The following is a 24,160-nucleotide window of genomic DNA, read 5'->3' on the forward strand; positions in this document are numbered from 1 at the left end:
TAGATGTGGGAAAGAAGGGAGAGAAGAGTCCAGGGTGAAAAGTTTTTAACCTGAATGATAGGATAAATGGAATTACATTTAAGGTAACAAGAGGAGGAGGAGGATTCCATGGGAAAACAGGTTTTGCAGTGAATAATCAGTTTTAGTTCTGAAATGTCTTTCAGGTGATCAGAGATGACTGGTGAGAGGTGTGGGCTAAATATAGGTCGGAATATCAGAGATGCTGTGTATGAAGCCACAGACCAGAAATAGTCATCTGGGAATACTTACTGATAAGACAGGAAGCTCAGGAATAGCTCTGGAGCACTGATATTAAGATGTTGCGGAGAAAGACTATAAAAAAGCTACATTTTCATATTTTTTGTTATAGTTCCCTTTGTTTACTAAAAGAAGACACTGAGCCTAATTAACTGAAGTTTTGGAGACAGTGCTGGAACAGTCAGGCTTTACTCAGGCCCTTCTGCTCACACTACAAGTTATGGTCATGCTTTGCATGAAGGTCAAGTAAGGTTGCCTCTTGTCCTTGCTACTATTGGGGTGGCCAAAAAGTTGTTTATTTCTCCATACAATGACTCTAGTAGCACTTAGTTGTCTTTAACTTCATTGGAAATAATTTTGTTGAATTATATTGTTATCAGTGTGCGTTTTTTAAAAAACTTAGCCAAATTGGTGAATTTTTATGAAGCCATTTTAATGTTGAAGATGGAAGAAAAAAAGCAACATTTTCAGCATATTATGTTTTATTGTTTCAAGAGAGGTGAAAACGCAACTGAAATGCAAAAAAGACTTGTGCAGTGTGTGGAGAAGGTACTGTGACTGATTGTTTCAGAAGTGGTTTGCAAACTTTTGTACTGGAGACTTCCCGCTGGATGATGCTATTTGGTCAGGTAGACCAATTGAAGTTAATAGCGATCAAATCGAGACATTGATTGAAAAAAATCAGTGTTATATACCACGCAAGAGATAGTCAACATACTCAAAATATCCAGATCAAGCGTTGAAAATCCTTTGCACCAGCTTGGTTATGTTAACCACTTTGATGTTTGGGTTCCACATAAGTTAAGTGTAAAAAAACCTTCTTGACCGTATTTCCGCATGTGATTCTCTATACTTAAACGTAACAAAATTGTTCATTTTTAAAACAAATTGTGACGGATGATGAAAGTGGATACTGTATGGTAATGTGGAATAGAAGAGATCTTGGGACAAGTGAAATGAACCACCCATCAACCACACCAAAAGCCAATCTTCATCTAAAGCTGGTGATATTGTGTATGTGGTGGGGTTGAAAGAGAGTCCTCTATAGTGAGTTCCTTCTGAAAAACGAAACAATTAATCCCAAGTACAGCTCCCAGTTGGACCAACTGAAAGCAGTGCTCCAGAATTAGTCAACAGAAAATGGATAATCCTCCACCAGGATAACACAAGACCACATGTTTCTTTGATGACCAGGCAAAAACTGTTTAACACCTTGGCTGGGAAGTTCTGATTCATCTGCCATATTCACCAGACATTGTACCTTCGGATATCTGTTTATTTTGGTCTTTATGGAATTATCTTAGTGAAAAAAACTTCAGTTTCCTCTAAGACTGTAAAGGCACCTGGAACAGTTCTTTACTCAGAAAGAAAAAGTATTGGGAAAATGGAATTGTGAAATTGCCTGGAAAATGGCAGGATGTAGTAGAACAAAACAGTAATATGTTGTTCAATAAAGATCTTGGTGAAAATGAAAAATGTGTCTTTTACTTTTACTTAAAAACCAAAGGAACTTTTTGACCAACCCAATACTATTTTGGTAAGAGCTGTATTTTTATTTTTCTCCTGTGTACTGAGCATTGCATTGAATTCTAAAAATTAGCAAATGCGAATAAAACAGTCCCTATCCTCAAGGACCTTACAGTCCATATTTTGTATAAAAGTAGAAAGCAAATATTCAGTAAAGAGTTGTAGATTCTATTAAAGAAATTTGTCTGAGGTTGGTGGGTGAGGCAGTTCAAAGACAGTAGTTGCTTCTGTTTACATAATTAAAAAAGATTTCATTGAAGGAGTTAACTCAGAAGAGATGTCCAGCAGAATAGGAGTCTAGATTGAATAGTAGAGACATTTTAGTCAGAGGCGGAGTAGAAATTTGCAGAAACACAAATAATTGTATGTTAAAAAGAGTAGTTTTGGAAATTCTCAACTGCCAAGGGCCCAGGTTCAATCCCTGGTCGAGGAACTGAAAATCCCACAGGCCACACAATGTGGCCAAAAAAAAAAAAAAGAGTAATGGCACTGTGGAGGGTATCTTAAATAAGATACACTTATTTATTATCTTTTTTTCTCCCTTCAGCTACGGCTAATAGACTGGGGTTTGGCTGAGTTTTACCATCCTGGCCAAGAATATAATGTCCGAGTTGCTTCCCGATATTTCAAAGGTCCTGAGCTACTTGTAGACTATCAGGTAAGAAGAGAAGGGCAGATAAAATTTTTGTCCTATGTTTGTTTTGCATGTAATTTTCTAAAAATGTTATTTTGTGTTTTGAATGGGCCATTTTTGCACATCCGTGACTGTCCCTTTTATAGGAAGGTCAAATATGAATCTCTTCAGTTCATCTACCACAACTTTTGTGTGTATTGTCACAATGTCAGTAGAGTATAAATAAGTCTGCATTTGATCCTAACTGAAGAGAACGACACTTCTAATTAGAAATTCCAGAGCTTGTTTTAGAATTGAAAGAAGTTTATGCTCTGTCCTAGAAATTTCTTTTCTGGTATGGCACTGAATTCAAAGAACATTTTATACATAAAAATATTCTTTACAGCATTATTTATAATGGTGAAAAACACTGTCCTACTATAGGGTACACTAAAGATTAAATTCTGAAACAGTCATGCTGTAAAATAATGGTACACATTAAAAGGTTTCCATAAACTTTGTTTATGGGTGTTCTTATGTAAGTGAGGAAAGTAACTCAAAATAGTATGTACAGACTTCAAATGAGAAGGTTAGAGAGTATAAGTAGAAATGCATAGAAGGAAAGACTGAAAAGAAATATGAAGATACTGGTATTTGGACCTTAAAGTCAATGGAGTGGGATTTGTTTACTTGTTTTTCTATTTTTAAAAAAAGAGCTTTTTTAATTTGAAGTGACAAGATTCATCTTGTCATTTCATGTGTGATGACAACGTTTTCTTTGATGCAGATGTACGATTATAGTTTGGATATGTGGAGCTTGGGTTGTATGCTGGCAAGTATGATCTTCCGGAAGGAGCCATTTTTCCATGGACATGACAATTATGATCAGGTAATATATGTTGTTCCTATTGGGAAATTTATTGATGTACCCTAGCAATGGCCAGATCTGCTTACTCCTTAGAAACTGCGATGGATCTTGCTAAAATAAAAATGCCTAACCTCTACCTGAGAGCTATTAATAAATTAGAATCTCTGAGTGCAATAATTTTCAATTAATGGCTTGTTCAGTTGGATTCCAGGGCCTTGTGGAGGTACTGTTGCCTTGTTTGAGCACAGTGATTTAATGTGAGATAATGTAACTGTTGTGAAAGTCACTCAGTTATGTCCAACTCTTTGTGACCACCTAGACTATACAGTCCGTGGAATTCTCCAGGCCAGAATACTGCAGCAGGTAGCCTTTCACTTCTCCAGGGAATCTTCCCAGGCCTTCCACATTGCAGGTGGATTCTTTACCAGCTGAGCCACCAGGGAAGCAAATTCATGTGAAGTTGCCGTAATTAATACAGAGAGATATAGTATCTTTTACCCAGTTTCCCCCAAATAGAACTTTTTGCCAGCTATGTACAGGATCACAACCAGGATATTAATACAGAGATCAGGAATCCTTTATATGCCCTTTTGTAGTCAACACCAGCTTCCCCCTGGCCTTCACACTACTGTTGTAATTTCATTTCTGCAATTTTATCATTCCAAGAATGTTATGTAAATATGACTTTATGAAGTCATATTTACCTATGACTAACATATTACAGCTCATATGAAAATGACTAATGACTACTCTTCATATCAGTTGAAGAATACCGGGTAAATTCAGTTAAAATCAGCAACTTTTTGTTAGATGCCACGCAGGTTTGAGGAATATAGGAAAAAAGTAGCCTTCTGCCCCGCAAAAGGTTTCTCACAGTCTTACCTAGTAAGAAAACCAAATGTATAAGAAAATAAGTTATAGTCATAAATGTCGGTAAAAGTGTAGATAAGATACACAAAGGCAGTTATAATGCAAGTGAGTGGTCTGATGAAGTGGAGAACTTTCCAAAGGAAGTAACATCTTCAGCTAGGCTGTTGCGGTGTGGTGGGGCAGGGGGGTGGGGGACAAGACTTCACCACAGGAAAGTTCAGTTCAGTTTAGTCGCTCAGTCGTGTCCGACTCTTTGTGACCCCATGAACTGCAGCACGCCCGGCCTCCCTGTCCATCACCAACTCCTAGAGTCCACCTAAACCCATGTCCATTGAGTCGGTGATGCCATCTAACCATCTCATCCCCTGTCATCCCCTTCTCCTCCTGCCCTCAATCTTTCCCAGCATCAGGGTCTTTTCTAATGAATCAATTCTTCACATCAGGTGGCCAAAGTATTGGAGTTTCAGCTTCAACATCAGTCCTTCCAATGAACACCCAGGACTGGTCTCCTTTAGGATGGACTGGTTGGATCTCCTTGCAGTCCAAGGGACTCTCAAAGAGTCTTCTCCAGCACCACAGTTCAAAAGCATCAATTCTTCTGTGCTCAGCTTTCTTTATACTCCAACTCTCACATCCGTACACGACTACTGGAAAAACCATAGCCTTGACGGACCTTTGTTGGCAAAGTAATGTCTCTGCTTTTTAATATGCTATCTATGTTGGTCACAACTTTCCTTCTAAGGATTAAGTGTATTTTAATTTCATGGCTGCAATCTGCAGTGATCTTGGAGCCCAGAAAAATAAAAGTCTGACACTGTCTCCACTGTTTCCCCATCTATTTGCCGTGAAGTGATGGGACCGGATGCCATGATCTTAGTTTTCTGAATGTTGAGCTTTAAGCCAACTTTTTCACTCTCTTCTTTCACTTTGGTCAAGAGGCTCTTTAGCTCTTCTCCACTTTCTGCCATAAGGGTGGTGTCATCTGCATATCTGAGATTATTGATATTTTACCTGGCAATCTTGATTCCAGCTTGTGCTTCCTCCAGCCCAGCGTTTCTCATGATGTACTTTGCATATAAGTTAAATAAGTAGGGTGACAGTGTACAGCCTTGACATACTCCTTTTCCTATTTGGAACCAGTCTATTGTTCCATGTCCAGTTCTAACTTTTGCTTCCTGGCCTGCATACAGATTTCTCAAGAGGCAGGTCAGATGGTTTGGTATTCCCATCTCTCTCAGAATTTTCCACAGTTTATTGTTATCCACACAGTCAAAGGCTTTGGCATAGCCAATAAAGCAGAAATAGATGTTTTTCTGGAACTCTCTTGCTTTCTCCATTATCCAGCAGATGTTGGCAATTTGATCTCAGGTTCCTCTGCCTTTTCTAAAACCAGCTTGAACATCTGGAAATTCACGGTTCACGTATTGCTGAAGCCTGGCTTGGAGAATTTTGAGCATTACTAGTGTGTGAAATGAGTGCAATTGTGCAGTAGTTTGAGCATTCTTTGGCACTGCCTTTCTTTGAGACTGGAATGAAAACTCACCTTTTCCAGTCCTATGGCCACCGCTGAGTTTTCCAAATTTGCTGGCATACTGAGTGCAGCACTTTCACAGCATCATCTTTCAGGATTTGAAATAGCTCAACTGGAATTCCATCACCTCCACTAGCTTTGTTCGTAGTGATGCTTTCTAAGGCCCACTTGACTTCACATTCTAGGATGTCTGGCTCTAGATGAGTGATCACACCATTGTGATTATCTTGGTCGTGAAGATCTTTTTTTATACAGTTCTTCCGTGTATTCTTGCCACATCGTCTTAATATCTTCTGCTTCTGTTAGGTCCATACCATTTTTGTCCTTTATTGAGCCCATCTTTGCATAAAATTTATGTTCCCTTGATATCTCTGATTTTCTTGAAGAGATCTCTAGTCTTTGTCATTGTATTGTTTTCCTCTATTTCTTTGCATTGACCGCTGAGGAAGGCTTTCTTATCTCTCCTTGCTATTCTTTGAACTGTGTTCAAATGGGTGTATCTTTCGTTTTCCCCTTTGCTTTTCACTTCCTTTCTTTTTACAGCTATTTGTAAGGCCTCCTCAGACAGCCATTTTGCTTTTTTGCATTTCTTTTTCTTGGGGAATGTCTTAATTCCTGTCTCCTGTACAATGTCATGAACCTTCGTCCATAGTTCATCAGGCACTCTATCAGATCTAGTCCCTTAAATCTATTTCTCACTTCCACTGTATAGTCATAAGGGATTTGATTTAGGTCGTACCTGAATGGTCTAGTGGTTTTCTCCACTTTCTTCAATTTCAGTCTGAATTTCGCAATAAGGAGTTCATGATCTGAGCCACAGTCAGCTTCCGGTCTTGTTTTTGCTGACTGTATAGAGCTTCTCCATCTTTGGCAGCAAAGAATATAATCAATTTGATTTCGTTGTTGACCATCTGGTGATGTCCATGTGTAGAGTCTTCTCTTGTGTTGTTGGAAGAGGTGTTTGCTATGACCAGTGCGTTCTCTTGGCAGAACTCTATTAGCCTTTGCCCTGCTTCATTGTGTACTCCAAGGCCAAATTTGCCTGTTACTCCAGGTGTTTCTTGACTTCCTACTTTTGCATTCCAGAGGGAAGGAACCAGGTTATAAAATAGTTTGTTTTTTATTATTGATATGTTCACATTTGGTAGTAATTTAGGGAATGTTGTAAGGAAATCCATTCATGCTGTGCAAGGAAATTTGAAGTAAATTGGTGTAACATTCATACCTGTAGCCATGATGGTCCCATTTTGTTAACTTGATCATGGTTTATTGTTGATTTAATCATGTAATATGCTTTTGGTATGGATTTTGTCTTTCAATCCTAGTTGGTGAGGATAGCCAAGGTTCTGGGGACAGAAGATTTATATGACTATATCGACAAATACAACATTGAATTAGATCCACGTTTCAATGATATCTTGGGCAGGTAAGTCATAAAACAAAATTATGCATCTGCGCCGTAAGCACTTTGGATGTAAAATGATACTTTGGATTCCCAAAATAGTTAATGTTCTCTTTGCCTGCAAAGTGTCTGTGGTCCACTGCTGCAGGATGCTGCATAGGCAAGCCTGTGATGAAAGCTTTGGATTGTATGGCCATTTTCCCAGATTCACTAACAGGAGTCTGAGTGTGGAGGTTGTAGGCAGAGGATCCCTCACCTTGTAGAGTCTAATAGAAGGGTTGTAGTTGAGTCAGAAATCAAAATCTAGATTTATCTTGCTTCTGTAGATGACAAAACCCCATCTAAGAGAAAGAAATAATCATAGAAAGGGCATGTTTCAGACTGATTTACAGACAATAGACTCTAAAAGTAGTGACTAGACCCAATACTAACTCATTCACCACTTAATGGGAAGAGGTAGGCTTTCTTGTTACAAAGGCTTTTGGGGGCTGAGCAGTAGAGATGCCAGGAATATGGGTGGGGGTTGGGAGGAGGCCAGCCAGCCCAGCCTTCTGTAACCTGAATTATGTCTGTTTCATAAGATTGTCTGGACCCAGATTTCCCTTTTCTGCAACACTGCCATTTCCAGTCTCTCCAGTTAGCTCTTGAGTTTTGATCTCTGTGATTGGCTGGAATGCTAGCCACTAAGGAAAATGTAGGACTGAAATGTTGGGCTTCTCTCCCCCTGGGTCCATTTCTCATTCTCCCTTTTGGCTCTGCAGACATTCCCGTAAGCGATGGGAACGCTTTGTCCACAGTGAAAACCAGCACCTTGTCAGTCCTGAGGCCTTGGATTTCCTGGACAAGCTGCTGCGATATGACCACCAATCACGGCTCACTGCAAGAGAGGCCATGGAGCACCCTTATTTCTGTGAGTCCAGCTGTTCAGTCCACAGAGCCTTGCAGGCCTGCCCAGCAGACTGTACAGAGTAAAGGAGAATATATGCTGTGAAGAAAACTCTGGACCCACAGAACACAATTGGAATCCCAGCCTCCCTTACTTAGCTTGCTGCAAAGTTACTTCTCCCACAGTGAGCCTTGGTCTCTTCAGTGCGGATAGTGATGGCAGTTGTCTTGCAGAATTGTTAAGAGGATTCTTGTCTAACAGTACCTGACACATGATCATCCCTAAATAAACTTCTTTTCTTACTATGTGGGTGACAGTTCTCATTGCTAGTTTGGAGTGGTTGGATTAGAACATACAGCCCTATGTCTGTCCTGTTAATCATTCATTGGAGAGAGCCAGAGAGGCTTGAAAATCTAATTATATGAACACCTTGATCTAGGTTTGTGAATATAGCTAACTGCTCTCTTGAGTGAAAATGCCACTTAGCTGCCTCCGCTGCATCCTCACTGTGATGTTAGCTTTAGTATCGGGTTGTTCCTTGGGGAGTGGTGGGATGGTGTTTCAGTGAACCAATTATATTCTTGCTCAGTCTCTTGTACTTGAAGCAGACTGACAGGCTAATCGAGGTGGAGAGTGAAGTCTGTGGTCATAGCAATAACTTGATCAAACCTGTAGTTTTGGCCCATTTGGCACCATGCTTGACCAACTGCAGTAAAACTCATTCATTCTCATAATATAATACTGAAAGGTAGGGTAGATTGTATTGTCTTGTTAAACTATAACAGGATTGTTTTTGTTTTAAATTAGCTCTACTGGGACTTCCCTGGCAATCCAGTGGTTAAGACTCTGTACTTCTACTACAGGGGGCACAGGTTCAATCCTTGGTTGGGGAACTAAGATCCCACATGCCATGCAGCATGGCCAAAAGTAAATACCTTTTTTTTTTGTCTTTTAGAAATTAGCTCTACTATGATTACTTCATTTTCCTACCATTTACTTTAATAGTTGGCCTTTGTCACAGTTTTAAGCAAAAATAGTTCTATTTTATATTACTTGTTGATTTCATAGTGAAGGTAGTTGACACCTCAATTCTATTATTAGGGGAATAATACAGAGTCTAAATAAAACGTAAAGAATCAGGATAGCTGCTATAAGACCCTAGACCATTAGTTCAGTTCTTCAAGCATAACAGAACCTAATATTTTTGTCTTTTTCTAGACACTGTTGTGAAGGACCAGGCTCGAATGGGCTCATCTAGCATGCCAGGGGGCAGTACGCCTGTCAGCAGCGCCAATATGATGTCAGGTCAGTGTCATTGGTAAATTTCTTTTTTTTTTTTTTTTTTAATGTATATATAGAAGTCAATTGTCATTCTTAATTTTGCTCCTTCTTTGTGGCCTGATGTCTATGGCTCTCCTCTATAATGATTACCTTATTAACATACTGACTTGTGTGGTTCTCTCCACCAGGTTTCAGGATGCTTTTGAAACCTATTTTCCCTTAGTAGTTAGAGCAGGGGTCCCCCAGCCTCTGGGCCACAGAATAGTACCTCCTGTCAGATCAGCAGTGCCATTAGGTTAGAAATAAAGCACAGAGTAAATGTAATGTGTTTGAATCATCCCGAAACCATTCCCCACAACCCCAGTCCATGGAAAAATTAGCTTCTGTGAAATCAGTTCCTGGTTCCAGAAAGGTTGGGCATCGCTGAGTTAAGAGTATCAACAGTCTCTTTGAGGCCAGAATCACAAAAGTTGTTTGGGACTTGAAAGTCTCAACAAGCCATTAAGAATGAAGAGAGATCCTTTCATCTCACAAGATAAAGTGGCAGTAGGTGATGTGGTACTCATCACATGAGAAAATGAGGGAGAGTAGAGATGGGGTTTGTACATGGGCACATGTGTGTATAAGAATGGTTCTTTTTTCCAGAGCAGCTACAGGGTGCCTAGTAAATTACAATGGTTTGTGTGCAATTACTTTTTATTGTTGTTGAGTCATTATGATTTAGAGTGAGTTTTTACAAAGGAGAAACCACAGTTACCCAAAAGAAACCATAGGCCTGTCCCCTAAGAATTATATACATGGGCAGCATCCACATGGGTCCTCTTTTGAAAGTACCTACTCCAACACCTTCAAAAAATTGCTGTTGTCTCAAGTTTGTTTTTTTTTTTTTTTTTTAAAGAACTAGCTGCCTTCTAGAGTTCAACCTCTGGGTATCATGCAAGTGTGCAAAATGATACATACACAAGGTTACTCATTCTAGCCATATTTGTAATCAGAGAGCATTAAAAACAGCTCCTTGTAGAATAAGGAATTGACAAGATGAATTATGGGGCATCCTTTCAGCAGAGTACTATATACTCAGAAAAGAACAAGTGTTTTGTCTTCTTTTGTAGCTTCAACTCAAAGGTGTAATGTGAGGTGAATAGAAGCAAGATGCAGAACCATGCTAAAGACTAGGAATGGGCAAAAACATAGAATCAAGTTCTTATATGTGATTCTTACATGCATGTTTTTATAAAATTCAGGTAGACCCATAAAATATTTCTGGAAGGATACACCGCCAAAAATAGTGCTGTAAGTTGGCCAAGTTACAGGATAAGGGAGAATTCTCACTGTATCCTCTGCAGTTATTTGAGTCATGTAACCATATTACCTATTCAGAAAATATATATAATATTTTGAAAATTTAAAGAACTAGCTGACTGAGTACAATGTAACAGGTAATATGGTCAAGAAAGTAAATGGAAATAAATCCTAAAACACTGTTTTAACTTAGAGATGAGAAATGATCCTCTCTGCACCGGCTGACTCTAGGCACAGTGGCCACGAGCACATGAACTTTGACTCCAGCCTTCTGCTGTTCAATTTGTAGTGACTAGCCACATGTGGTTATTTAAATTCACTGAAGTCAAATAAAATTGTAAAATCAGTTGCTTAGTTTAGTTACACATTGCAAATGCTCAGTAGTCACATGTGGCTAGTGACTGTCATGTTAGTACAGGTTACAGAGCAGGTTTGGTTGGACAGTGTTATCTTAGACAGTCTTGGGTTGGAATCCAAGCATACATAGCTGTACACGCTTAGTTGTGCACCTTGGACAAACTGCTCAAACTCTCCAAATTTCCGTTTCTGTCTTCTGAATTTATTGGAACTTAAATTTTAATTTGTGAGGATTTAATTTGAAATTAATTTGTAAAAATTAAGGCGATGCCTTCAATAAAGAGAGTATTTATTGTGTCACTTTTGAGATAGGTGCTTTGAAAAACTGGTGACTTAAGAGTTCCGTGGTTGGTGCTTCTAGCTCACTGTTGGCTGTTTACTTTCAGGGATTTCTTCAGTGCCAACCCCTTCACCCCTTGGACCTCTGGCGGGCTCACCAGTGATTGCTGCTGCCAACCCCCTTGGGATGCCTGTTCCAGCTGCTGCCGGCGCTCAGCAGTAACGGCCCCTTCCGTCTCCTGATGCCTGAGCAGAGGTTGGGGAGTCCACTCTCTCCCTTGATGCAGCTTGCGCCTGGTGGGGAGGGGTGAAATACTTCAGAAGCACCGTGTCTGAACCGTTGCTTGTGGATTTATAGTAGTTCAGTCATAAAAAAAAAAATTATAATAGGCTGATTTTCTTTTTTTTTTTTCTTTTTTTCTTTCTTTCTTTTTTTTTTTAACTCGAACTTTTCATAACTCAGGGGATTCCCTGAAAAATTATCTGCAGGTGGACTATTTCACGGACAAATTTTTTTTCTCCCCTTTCAAATTCAGTTTCTCATCACTAAAGATCAAAGATAAACCAGCCTCAATTCCAGCTGCTGTGTTTGGGTGGAGATTTCTTCCCATGCTCACCATTGCTCCCCTAACCATCCCACACTCTGGGGGGGTTGTACTTCACGCTCTTCTCCAGAGATTACAACAATGTAGCTTCTTCGAGGGAGGTGGGAAGGAAGGAGGAAGGGAGGACCCAACCTATAAGAGCAGTACACTGTTAGTCACTTATATCACTTTACTCCAAAAGTGCTTCAGTGGGGTTATCCTGGTGAATCTAGTGGAAATATGTCTTAGTTACATTGAGATGCTGAAAATCTACCCACAGTGCAGACACGTCCTGAAAACTTCTGTGCAGTTTGAATCATGTCTTATTGACCTAACCTAAATCCAGCTCATTTATAATTTAGTTTCAGTTTAGTTTAAAACTTTAATACCATCCCTCCCAGATTCCTTACCTTGGTCCTCTGCCCTTTCATCTCCCAACATGCTCTATAGCTGGTAGGAGGGGAAAGGTAAGATCTTTTTCAGTTTTCTTTGACTTGACCCTTTTGAATTCAGTTAGTTATTGGGCATAACTTATTGCTTTTTACAAAAGGAAAAAAAACATTGTCTATGTAGGTTTCATGCTAGCAACTCTTTAAGAGCTGATGAGAGATGTGGCCACTGAAGTTTATTTTCAGCTTTCTACCTTCATTTCCTCCTACCTTCCCCTTCCTTCATATGCCATCCAATGAGAAGACCTGCCCCTCAGGTTTATAAATGTATCTGAGTGGTAGGAGCAGAGCCACTATCTCCAGTGAAACTGAAATGGTAGACCTGTAATTGTGGGAAAACTAAACTCTCTTGTTACAGCCCTGCCACCCCTTGCTGTGTGTATATATATAATACTTTGTCCTTCATATGTGAAAGATCCAGTGTTGGAATTCTTTGGTGTAAATAAACGTTTGGTTTTATTTATCAAGGTTAGATTTAAGTTCCCTGTGTAAAGGTCTCGCTGGGTGGGTGTCTCACGTTCACATCTGAAGGGCCTGCAGCCCTGTACCATGGAGGCTTCCCAAGGCCCCCATTTTTATACACCCCTCGTTCAACCCATGGTACCGGGCAGGGCAGAGAGGCCTTAAAAAAGCACCACAAGCCAAAGCGTCTCTGGGGATTAAGGATCCTTTGCCATAAAATCATTTTGTGTCTCAGCAGTGCAGGGATTGGGGATGGGAAAAGTCGCCAGTTTTTGTGTGTTTGTGTGTAAAGTGGATTTTCCACTGTAATCCAACCACCTAAGTTTATCAGGTGCTTCACTGAGGAAGCCTAGTTTTTTAAGCACAATAGCAAAACCATCAGCTCTGTATTTTCTCCTGTTATTCGATTACAGTAGCTGCTTGTGGGGACTAGGAAAAATTCTTCCAACATATTTTAAGACCTGAAGTCTTAGTTCCCCATTCTCCTACCTTTATAGATTTACAAGTCTTTCTCACCCGAGTGGCAGAGATAAGCATAATTGTTTGAGGAGTTGAACTGAACTTATCTAACTTTGTAACCCATCTTGGCTCTAGTAACTGTATCAAGGTGGTGGCTTTAGTGAATATAATGGTAAACTTTAGAGAAAGCTAAAGCCTTCTTTTATAATGTTTCTCCACCATAGGGAAAACATTCTGACTGTGTGGCAGGGTGATTTTCTTCTTTGTGGCCACGTACAGTGGATATTTATTGTTCTTGATCCTTTTCTGCCCTAGAATGCTGTAGGGGGTTACCATGTTGAATCTGTGCAGAAGCTCAAAGTGCCGGATGTGCCAGAGATGCAGTCTGTGATTTCATTTGCACTGGATTATGATTTGAACAGGACTAACGAATTCTTTCTTCTGAGGTGGGGAGGAGGGTTGTAAATCAAGATTTTACATCACATCCTTGTAGCTCAGAGAACAACCTAGGTGTAGCTGAGGCTGATGTGGGAAGCTGCAAATAGTTGGACCTCCTAACATGCATCAGACCTTGAAGGAAGCTGAAGGTGAATACAGAGGACTCTGAAATGCTACCCAGGAGCCTTTTAAAAGAAAGAGAAGTTTTTAAAATGCTACTTAAGGAGTCACTGCAGAAGCATGAAAAATTTTAAAAAGACCCAATTGGGTGGGTGGGAGGGACAAGGGTTTACAGAGTAACAACTTCTGTGTTGTTGTAAATTACCTCATCTGTATACCTTGTATTGGGACACTTCATTTCTCAGCACTACCTGTTTGCATTGATTAGATGGCAGGATCTGGAATGCCAATCTCAGACAGTTGTGTTGGCAGTTACTCTGAAAAAATTTTTTTTTTTTTAATTTTTTTTTAACATTGTTTGAAGTGCCCCTCCCCCCACTTTTAAATTTGAAGTCATAAGTTTCCCCTCTCCACCTCGACGATTTATTGGTTGTAATTGTATTGTTATTGGTATAACGAAAACATAAATTGTGCTGGGAAGAAGTTGTGCCATGAAGGTCTTTAATTTTTTTTTTTTTTAAATAAAAAACATTTAAATGAAATGTCCCTGCAGCCTGAGCAGTATGCTTCTCCTACCGACACCGTGTGTTATAGATGCCTTAGTTCTCATGTGCTTTGAATTTAATACTGGGTTGATGGCAGTGTGAAGAGGGATGGATTAAGGTTGGTGGAGGAGCACTGAAGTCTAGGAATTTTTAACATGGAGATACAATGAAGAAAGCATGATGTTGCTAAACAGGATTGGTTTCATTCCTGCCCTTGTTACATACTTGGCTACTTGGCAAGTTACTTCTGGATCTGTTTCATCATCCATAAAATGGAGCCGCTGCTGCTTTGGGATTGAATGAGAGTAAATGTCAAGTGTCTGGCACCTGTTAAACCTAACTCCCCTGACCCCTTGTACGGAGGATTAGTCCTTGGCCCTGACTTTGCAAGTAATTCACAGTGTGACTTCTCTCTCCTCTGGCTCTCTCTCGGGATGTCTGTGTGTTCAGTCAGGGGGAGACTGGATGAGATTTCTTCTGAGCTGCTTTTCAGCTCTGACACTGATTTTAGAAAGTTTGAGTTGGTGCATAAAGGCCCATAGAGACAGTGTGTTAGCAGAAAAGACCAGTGTTAGTTAATGGCAGTAAGCCCTGTGGAAGACCGGTCTTGGAGATACCTCCCAGTGTGGGAGGCAGTTTGCAGTCTTGGAGTCTGGAATGAAAGGTCCACTGGTGAGCTTATGGGAACATATTTGGCAGCTTGAAACTATGAAAAGGCCAGTAAAGAAGTGAAATAGAGTTGGGTTTTGTTGTTCATTTGGTAAGTCGTGTCCGACTCTTTGTGACCCCATGGGCTGCAGCACACTAGGCTTCTGTGTCCCTTGCCATCTCTTGGAGTTTGCCCAAGTTCATGTCCATTGAATTGGTGATGCCATCCAACCATCTCACTGTCTGTCACCCCCTTTTTCTGCCCTCAGTCTTTCTCAGTATCAGGGTCTTTTCCAATGTGTCAGCTCTTTGCGTCAGGTGACCAAAGTAGTGGAGCTTCAGCATCAGTCCTTCCAATAAGTATTCAGTGTTGATTTTCCTTTGGATTGACTGGTTTGATCTCCTTGGTGTCCAGGGGACTCTCTCAAGAGTCTTCTCCAACACCACAATTGGAAAGCATCAGTTCGTTAGTGCTCTGCCTTCTTTATGGTCCAGCTGTGACATTTGTACATGACTACTGGAAAGACCATAGCCTTGACTATATGGACCTTTGTTGGCAAAGTGATATCTTTGCTTTTTAATACACTGTCTAGGTGTGTCATAGCTTTCCTGCCAAGAAGCAAGCGTCTTCTAATTTCATGGCTGCAATCACCATCCACAGTGATTTTAGATGTCACTGCTTCCACCTTTCCCCCTTCTATTTGCCATGAAATGTTGGAACCAGATGCTGTGATCTTAGTTTAATACTGAGTTTTGAGCCAGCTTTTCACCCTCCTCTCTCACCCTCATCAAGAGGCTCTTTATAGTTCCTCTTTGCTTTCTGCAATTAAAGTATTACCATCTGCATATCTGAGATTTGATACTTCTCCTGGCAATCTTGAGTCCAGCTTGTAACTCATCCAGCCTGGCATTTTGCATGATGTGCTCTGCATCATAAGGTAAATAAACAAGGTGACAATAAACAGCTGTGTCGTACTCCTTTCTCAATTTTGAACCAGTGAGCTGTTCCATATAAAGTTCTAACTTGCTTCTTGACCTGCGTATGGGTTTCTTAGGAGTCAGGCAAGATGGTCTGGTATTCTCATCTCTTGAAGAGTTTTCCACAGTTTGTTATGATCCACATAGTTGCTTACTGATGTCAAATGAGTATATTCTAGCAACATTATATACCTGAATTGCCATTTATTCTTTCTCATTTAAAGAAATAAAGTTGAAATCAGGAGATGCTGTTATCCTAGATTCCTAATTTTCTTTAAATGTTTAGTGCATCCATATATTATTAATATTGGGAGTTGAGAAACATAGTTTAGATAAAAGGAACCATTGCATAATATCATGTATCTGAAATGCCTAGATTAAATGAATGTTAATTTCTGACATTATCTCTTTCTTATTTTATCCATGAGACAGATAGGAAGATTAAATTGTTAGAGTGGGCCTATTAGAGGCAGAGGAATATACTTTGTAAAATTAGAACTTCAGGGTGTGGCCAATGACTGTAATCCTAACGTAGTAGAGAACATTATGGATTGGTTGACAGATTTCAAAATTTTTTTATTTCCTCTCAGTCTTTAAATTTCATCATGTTTCACCTGTTGTCAGGTGTGTTACAAGTATCTTGAAAAAATACCTGGTTCTGTCACCATTCCCACTAGCAGATTTCTCCCCTGAGATTAGAGTTGGGTTTGAGTAATTTTTTCATCTTTTCAGCCCTTGCACACTTCTCTGCTGGTAATTTCACCCTCCCTTGTGCCTCAGCTTTGAGGACTGTGGCTGATCGTTAGTGGTGTGCATGCTAAGGAGGCTTTCTTCCTGGGACTTTTTCCTGCTTGACAAATGTTCACCAGAAGTCTTTGAAGTAAAGCAGTCCCCATTTCTGTCTTCAAAGAAATGGGTCTAAAAACCATAATCTCCACCATATTTAAAGTCACCTCTCTCTGCTTCCCCCACTGCCATCTCTACCCCATGCCCTTTTTCCTAGTAATACCTGAACTTGTTATTTTTGTCTCTATCCCAACCTGCATGTAAACTCCCTGATGACCTTGTATGTTTTACTAATCTGTGAATCCGTGTATCCTCATAAAAGCCTTTTATGAGGATGTGGTAATATCCCTCAGAATTGAAGATCAGTGGAGTATCACAGGGAGAATGCTTGGCACCTTGTGTGTGTATACTTAGTGGTGTCCAACTCTTTGTGACCCCATGGACTGTATAGCCTGCAAGGCTCCTTTGTCCATAGAATTTTCCAGGCAAGAATACTGGATTGGGTTGCTGTTTTCTTCTCCAGGGGATCTTCCTGACCTAGGGATTGAACTTGCATCTCTTGCATTGGCAGTCTCCTGCATTGACAGGCAGATTCTTTACCACTAACACCACCTGGGAAGCCCTACCAGGTTCCTAGTAGGTGCTCAATAAATAGTAATTCCATCCTACACTCCCAGTTCCACCTTCTTCCTCCCTCACATACAATAAGTTAATTGGGAGTATTGTTGAATAAGATCTTAAGATCAGAAGAACCTTGTTCATAGGTTTGCAGCTGTAATTATAAACTATAGGCCAGACTGGATTAACATGACCAAATTTTTATTTAATGTTTGCTTCTTTATTTAGTAATATAATGAGCCTTTGGTGAATTCTTAAGTGGCTAAAGGCTGAGCAATGATCCTGACCAATTTAGAAGATTTAGATGCCACAAAATCCCTGCTTTCCACCATTTGTATATAATAATGTGAAATTCAGGCTGTTCTCCAAGTAGAACAGACATACAGAGGGTGTCACAGGGTAGTCGATTCTGGAGTCAAACTTAATGTAGACAAGTGTTTTCTAGATTTTATAACCTTACTGTGATTATGTGGTAAATTTTAACTACTGCAAAGAAGTAATCTAGCTGAACTTCATATGCTGTGGTTCTGCTGAGAGTTAAGTAGTACGCTACACAAGAATGTAGTTTTAGGTCAGTAGTTTAACCTCTTAAATCCTCACAGATGACTTAAATTATCATTGTAAAACTTTTTAGATGTACCAAGTTGTAAAGGAGCTGTAACAGACCCATGAACCCACCCAAGTCTGTATTACCAATACAAATGAAGCCCCTTCGCCCCTCTTCTCTTCCTCCCTGCCCCAGAGGTTCTAATATTGTTTTCATATGTAAAATTGGAATCTTAGTATCTATTTTGTAAAATGGTTATTCAGGTTAGATACAAATGCTTGCTACAGAGTCTGGCACATAGCAAAGTTAGGCTGAAGATTCATTTCCACTCTGAATTGTGTGTGATTGTGTAGGTCATGTGCATGTGCAGAAAAATGCCGCATAAGCTGTGCAGTGCTGTGGACTTGTGCATTTATTTCTATAATTTTACAGCAGATGGCTGTATCTGGTTCTAGAAGAAAAAAAAAACCCATGCACTAAATACGACAGGTTTTCAACAGATGCAGGTTGTTTCTAATTTGCATGAAGGCCAGCATTGGCCTGTTTCACCCCCATCACTCTTTCCCTCTAAGATCCTACCACTCTTGTCTCTGAAGTTTTCTCTACTGAAAGCCAAATATTTTTGCATTACAACAAATTACAGTCTGGATTTGTCTCCCTGTGGTCATAATCACCAGGGATTCTTAGTGACCTCGATGTAAGAAGCTCTTCCCCAGACACCTCCAGATGGGTGACTACAGGATGGCCAATCCCTTTCTTGGAGAAGTTCTTGAGGGGATTGGGTATTTCTGAATCTGTTTCAGTCTTGCATCACCTGCTTTGACAGAATTTTCTTGGCTCCTCTAATGATAAAAAAGGAAAAGTAGCAGCAGCTGGCAAGTGGTTTCCTGATTTCACCCTATGAGTCAGAGTCTCAGCTATAGATAAACATTTGTAGACTTATCTAGAAAGGGAGCACTTTGCTTCTCTGTTGAACAGTTTTGAGAATTCTATGGTAAACTTCCTATGAAGAAACCTAAATTCTCATAGCTGTTTACTCATTCTGTTCCTTGCTCACCCACTCAACTTCATCCCCTCAGCCCAGAATCAAGGTTACTTATCTACTCATCTTGACTGGTCTTTGCAGAATTTATGTTTTTAATAAAATAAACCCCTCAATAAACACGTGCTGATGTCCGTGAGCCTGGTCCCATGCTAAACACTGGAGACTGGGAGAGATGAGATGCACAACCATGGGGAAATGTGTTACTGTCAAACAGAAAAGCAGAAAACAAATTGTTCCCTAGGGGGGAAAAATCATATTGCTAGTCAGTATAGTGGATTGCTCTAAAGATAGGTACCTACCTCTAAATATGTGAGGGTGCTGAGATAATTTACTTTAAAAGTTTCAAAGAAAGAAGTAGGAATTTCCAGATGGCAGAAAGGAAGACAATTCATCCTGAAGGTAAGTGGGTATTGAAGTCACAGTGGGCCCCAGGACACGTGACTTGGATACAGGTGGGCCTCAGAGGCTAGGGGCTAGGGTTTGAATGCCCCGAGGGGGAGAGAAGACAACCTCAGTGTCTTTGAAGGTAAAAACAAAGAATCCTCTGGCACTTGAAAAGGCTGCCTCCGGGAAAAGAGTTTAGAAGAAAACAAAGTTTAGCTGTAGTTGCTTCTGAAGGGTGTTTGTAATACGATGTTGTAGAAAAACTCCTTAGAAAGAAAGAAGTCCTGAACTCTTGGAGAGGGGAGAATGATCAAGAAAGCCTTTGCAGAGGAGGGGATAGTTGGATCTGAGTAGAGAGAGGTCCTGCCTTTCAAGCTGCCAGGGCCCACACTTGCTATCAGAATCCATGTGTCTTGTTTAGTTCTGCTTCCCAGAGTGCCTTTGTATAGCTGTGGTTCCAGGATTGCTGTCCAGGTTTCTAACCAATCATTAAAGATAAACTTTCTCTTGCTTTTTTTTTGCTCTCTGGTCCTTTCATTATTCTCACACAGATCTCTAGGTCAGTTATAGTTCAACTGATCTAAAGTGGGTTCAGCCAAGCAGCTTAGCTTCAGGTTGAGGATTGATGGGACTGGACTGAGCTCCTGTGTTTGGTTTCAGGCTCCATGTAGTTCCTTCTGGGTCCCATGCTGAAGTTGCAGCAGCTACCCAGGGCATGTTCTTATGGTGGATGGCTTGGGGCACAAGAGGCCAAAGGACAGACACCAAGCCACAGAGAGATCCAAGAAGCTCTAAGAACATGAAACAAATTTATACACACAAAACTAGGCATTCCATATTCAAAATGCTAAAAGGACGTCCCTGGTAGTCCAGTGGTTAAGAATCAGCCTGCCAATGGCAGAAGACACAGGTTTGATACCTGATCTGGGAACTAAGATTCCACATGCCAGCTAACCTGGTGTGCCACAACTACTGAAGTCTGCATGCTCTAGAGCCCTTGCTCTGCAACAAGAGAAACCATGGCACTGAGAAGCCTGTGCACCACAGCTAGAGATTAGCTCCCCACTGGCCACAACAAGAGAAAGCCTACCTACAGCAATGAAGGGGCAGTGCAGCCAAAAATAAAATATTCTTTAAATTTTTTTAAAAAAAGAAAAAATCTTAAAGGCAGCCCAGAGGGCAAAAAAATGGGACATTGCATGTAGAGGAAGCTTAAGAATTATCAGAAACCATACAAGCTAGAAGACAATGGAGTAACTTTAGTACTCAAAAGAAAAAACTGTCAATCTAGAATCCTATGCCCACTGAAAATATCTTTCAAAATGAGGGGAGAAATAAAGCCTTTTCTCAAAGAAAAACTGAGGAAATATGTTACTGGAAGAAATATTAAAGGAATATTGAAGTTCTTTAGGCAGAAGGAATAGGATGCCAGACAGAAACTTGGACCTACACAATGAAAGAGTGCTGTAAATGGAATAGATGAAAGTAAATTTTTAAAAGATCTAATTGCCTGAAGTCTAAAGGAGGTCAGCAAACTTTCTGTAAAGGAGCAAATAACTTAGGTTTTGCTGATTACATGATCTCTATTGCAGCCACGCTGCTGTGGCATGAAAGCAGTCTTAGACAATAGGTAAAGCATGGTTGTGTTTCAGTAAAACTTTATTTATGGATTTAGATTTGCATTTCATATAAGTTTTATGTGCCACAAATTATCCTACTTTGATTTTTTTTTTTTTTTTTGCCAATAATTTAAAATTGTAAAAGCCATTCTTAGCTCATGGACTGTACAAAATCAGTCAGTGAGCTGGTTTTGGCATGTATGAGTTACCCTTTGCCAACCCCTAATCTAAAGCAAAAATAATAACAGTGAATTGGTAAGAGATTAATTAGCCTGACTGTGCTTCCTATTCCAGGAGACCTTGAGCTTGAACAGCTTGGACAAATGCTAGACTTGGTTGTTAAAGATTTTGAAGATGAGTTTTTACTTTTTTGTTAGCAAAAGTTAATTGTCAGGAGACAAAAACGATTTGCCCCATTTCTGCTGCTGCTGCTTCATTGATTTCTTTCTTACACCCAGAGAATTTTCTGAGGTTTCATCACATGGGGGAACTTCTGAGTTCCACATAACAGGTGGAATTCCCATTGCCCGTGCAGAGCCCACAGACCTTGAGAAAAATGTCCAGATCTTTGTAACTGCATTTGCCACTTGAATTGAATAGAATTGTTTGCCAGTAACTTCTAACTAGCTTGTTTATTTTGTGGGAAAAAACAAGTTTACATTTATTGTTGTTTTTATATGGAAATAATTGGGTAAGGTTTGGCTGCCTTTTCAACTGCAAGTGAGTAACCATAGGACACTGGATTTATTGAATCCAAGATCCTGAAGTTTCCTGAAGCATTGCTCATCGCTTTGTGAATCCTGCTCAGGGCTCTGTGTTCCAGGGAAGAGGGTTGGTAGATGGCAGTAAGTGAGGTTTGCAGCTATGACTTTTTGCTCAGATAGTCTTTCTCCCCTTTTACAGCCTCTCCTCATGCCCTGGAACATGTGTTCATGAGGGCAATACTGAAAAAGGAGACTCAAGATCCTCACAAAACATTCTAAGATTCCGGAAGTAAACAAAGCCCTCTAGGATTACTGTGAAAGATCATACTCAACAATGGTTTTCTTTCTTTTTTTTTTTTTGGTCTCTTGATGGTCATCTTAAATGCATTTACACCCATCTCTAGGCCTTAAGGAGAAGGCAGTGGCAACCCACTCCAGTACTCTTGCCTGGAAAATCCCATGTGCGGAGGAACCTGGTAGGCTGCAGTCCATGGGGTCGGTAAGAGTTGGACAGGACTGAGCAACTTCACTTTCATGCATTGGAGAAGGAAATGGCAACCCACTCCGGTGTTCTTGCCTGGAGAATCCCAGGGACAGGGGAGCCTGGTAGGCTGCTATCTATGGGGTCACACAGAGTTGGACACAACTGAAGCGACTTAGCAGCAGCAGCATGTATTTATAGCATGTTAAAATTTAAAATGTGAATAAATGAACTGTGATATATGATTACTAAACAGTATAAAGTAATAAACTTGATATACGCAACAACATGGATCAATCTTAGAATATTATGCTGAGTGAATATTATGCTGAGTGAATATTAGACCAAAAAGACTACATACTATATGGTTCCATCCATATAATATTCCAGAAAATGCAAGCTAATTTAGTGACAGAATGTGCTTAAGCTGTTCTCTGCAAGTGTAGGTTGAGGCAGGGTTGGGGTAGGAGGGAAAGAGGAAGGAATTTAATAAGCAAAGCAAAGCATATGATAGCAGCATGAAGAACAAATGGGAGGAAATGGGAATCTACTGTTGTGAGGTCTTTATACGTTCCATGAAAGCAGGATATTATTTGAAGGCAAATTGGGTAATTAAAGATGTATATTGTAAATCCCAGGGCAATCATAAATTAATCTCCACCTCTTTCCCACTCTCAGCACCAGGGTTTGGGGACTTTCTTGGAAATGCAGAAACAGACAATTCAGCTGTATTCCACAGAGTCAGATGTAGGAAGTGTGTGAAACCTGGAGCTGCCAGAGTCATGTTATAAATGCAATCAACATGAAGAGATGGGCAGCTGAGAGACAGGAGATGTAGAAGCACAACAACTTCTCATTTAATGTGAACCATTGTATCTTTTTGCCTGAGCTTTTTTTTGGGTGGGGAGGGGGCAGTGAAATTGTCCATCCCTTGCTCTGTAAGAAAATACCACAAATTGATAAAAGGCCTACAGGAGAGTATCCCCTGCTTTGAATGTCTCTAGGGAAGGCCTGCATTTTCTTTTAAATGACTTGCTTGATTAGGTCCACCCAGGCCAATCTTTCAGTTGACTACAGGATCAACTGATCTGAGACCTTCATTTCCTCTGCAGAATGCCTTCATCTTTGCCATATAACATCACTGAATCATGAGACTGAGATCCTGTTGTCACAAGTCCTGCCTACACTCAAAGGAAGGGAATTAATCAGGCATGTACACCACAGAGGGGATCTTGGGGACCATCTTAGAATCTTGCCTACCACACAGACCTAACAGATGCTCCTGTGCCCTTTACTCAATTAAGAGTCTCTTGGTTTCTGGGATTTTCTGTGTTCTCCCAGATTTCTAGGATCTCTTCTGATCCTCTTCAGATCAGAAGAGGATGCCCTCTTCTGATCTCTTTTCACTTGGCTTTTCAGTTGCCTGGTTACTTGTCTCTCCCATTAGAAGTTGAACAACTCAACTCACTCTATGGCCTGTCTCATAGCCTAGCACTGGTTTCATCCATAAACTTTTGTTATATGGATAAGTGGAGGTGATTCTTATTGGAGATAAACATTAAACTAGACATCAAAGAACGTATTCAATGCTAAGAAAAAAAAAATCTTTAATTCACCCTGCTGACTCCATCTAGTCCAAACTCTGAATATGGTTGAAGAGATTCTGTCTGGCTTGTCCCTGCACACTTCTCTGCCCTCACTAGTGTCAAAGTTCATTTTGTCTTTCCTGGTGTGCTATAAGAAAACTAAACAACTTGTAGTTTCTAGACTACAATTTGCTTCCTCATAGCTTCAAGATAATGCCTGTGCTATTTTCTCCAACTAGAATGCTCTTCCCTACATCAACTGACTTACTGCTACCCTTCCCTCTATATAAGTTTAGAAATTACTACCCCAAGAAACTTTCCTTCATCACCCTCTTCTGCCCTTGTGTGTGGTTGATCCCCTTCTTTGGGCTTGCATAACCCTCTAAGTTTCTCCCTTTCCTAAAACTTGTTATGCCTTGATAAATCCATCTCCTTTACTAATCTGAGCTTCTTGGAGCCCAGAGAGTAAAGCTTCATTATGTTGATTCCTAGCATGAGCCGGGGGAGGATCATGAATGTTTGTTGGGCAAACA

The 24,160-nt window shown here is 40.2% G+C and overlaps 1 protein-coding gene across 4 annotated transcripts in view; it reads left to right on the top strand.

The window, feature by feature from the left end:
- Positions 1–12,674, top strand: part of CSNK2A1 (casein kinase 2 alpha 1) — a 55,547-nt gene extending 42,873 nt beyond the window's left edge. For all 4 annotated transcript variants that reach the window (XM_069548248.1, XM_069548251.1, XM_069548249.1 and 1 more), the window contains 6 exons: positions 2,333–2,443; positions 3,186–3,287; positions 6,993–7,093; positions 7,831–7,979; positions 9,174–9,260; positions 11,282–12,674. In XM_069548248.1, the coding sequence (XP_069404349.1) occupies positions 2,333–2,443; positions 3,186–3,287; positions 6,993–7,093; positions 7,831–7,979; positions 9,174–9,260; positions 11,282–11,397 (666 nt within the window). In that variant the 3' untranslated portion in view covers positions 11,398–12,674. The remainder of the gene's footprint in view (positions 1–2,332; positions 2,444–3,185; positions 3,288–6,992; positions 7,094–7,830; positions 7,980–9,173; positions 9,261–11,281) is intronic.
- The last annotated feature ends 11,486 nt before the right edge of the window (positions 12,675–24,160 follow it).

This window comes from Ovis canadensis, chromosome 13 (assembly GCF_042477335.2).
Source record: "Ovis canadensis isolate MfBH-ARS-UI-01 breed Bighorn chromosome 13, ARS-UI_OviCan_v2, whole genome shotgun sequence".
NCBI lineage: Eukaryota > Metazoa > Chordata > Mammalia > Artiodactyla > Bovidae > Ovis > Ovis canadensis.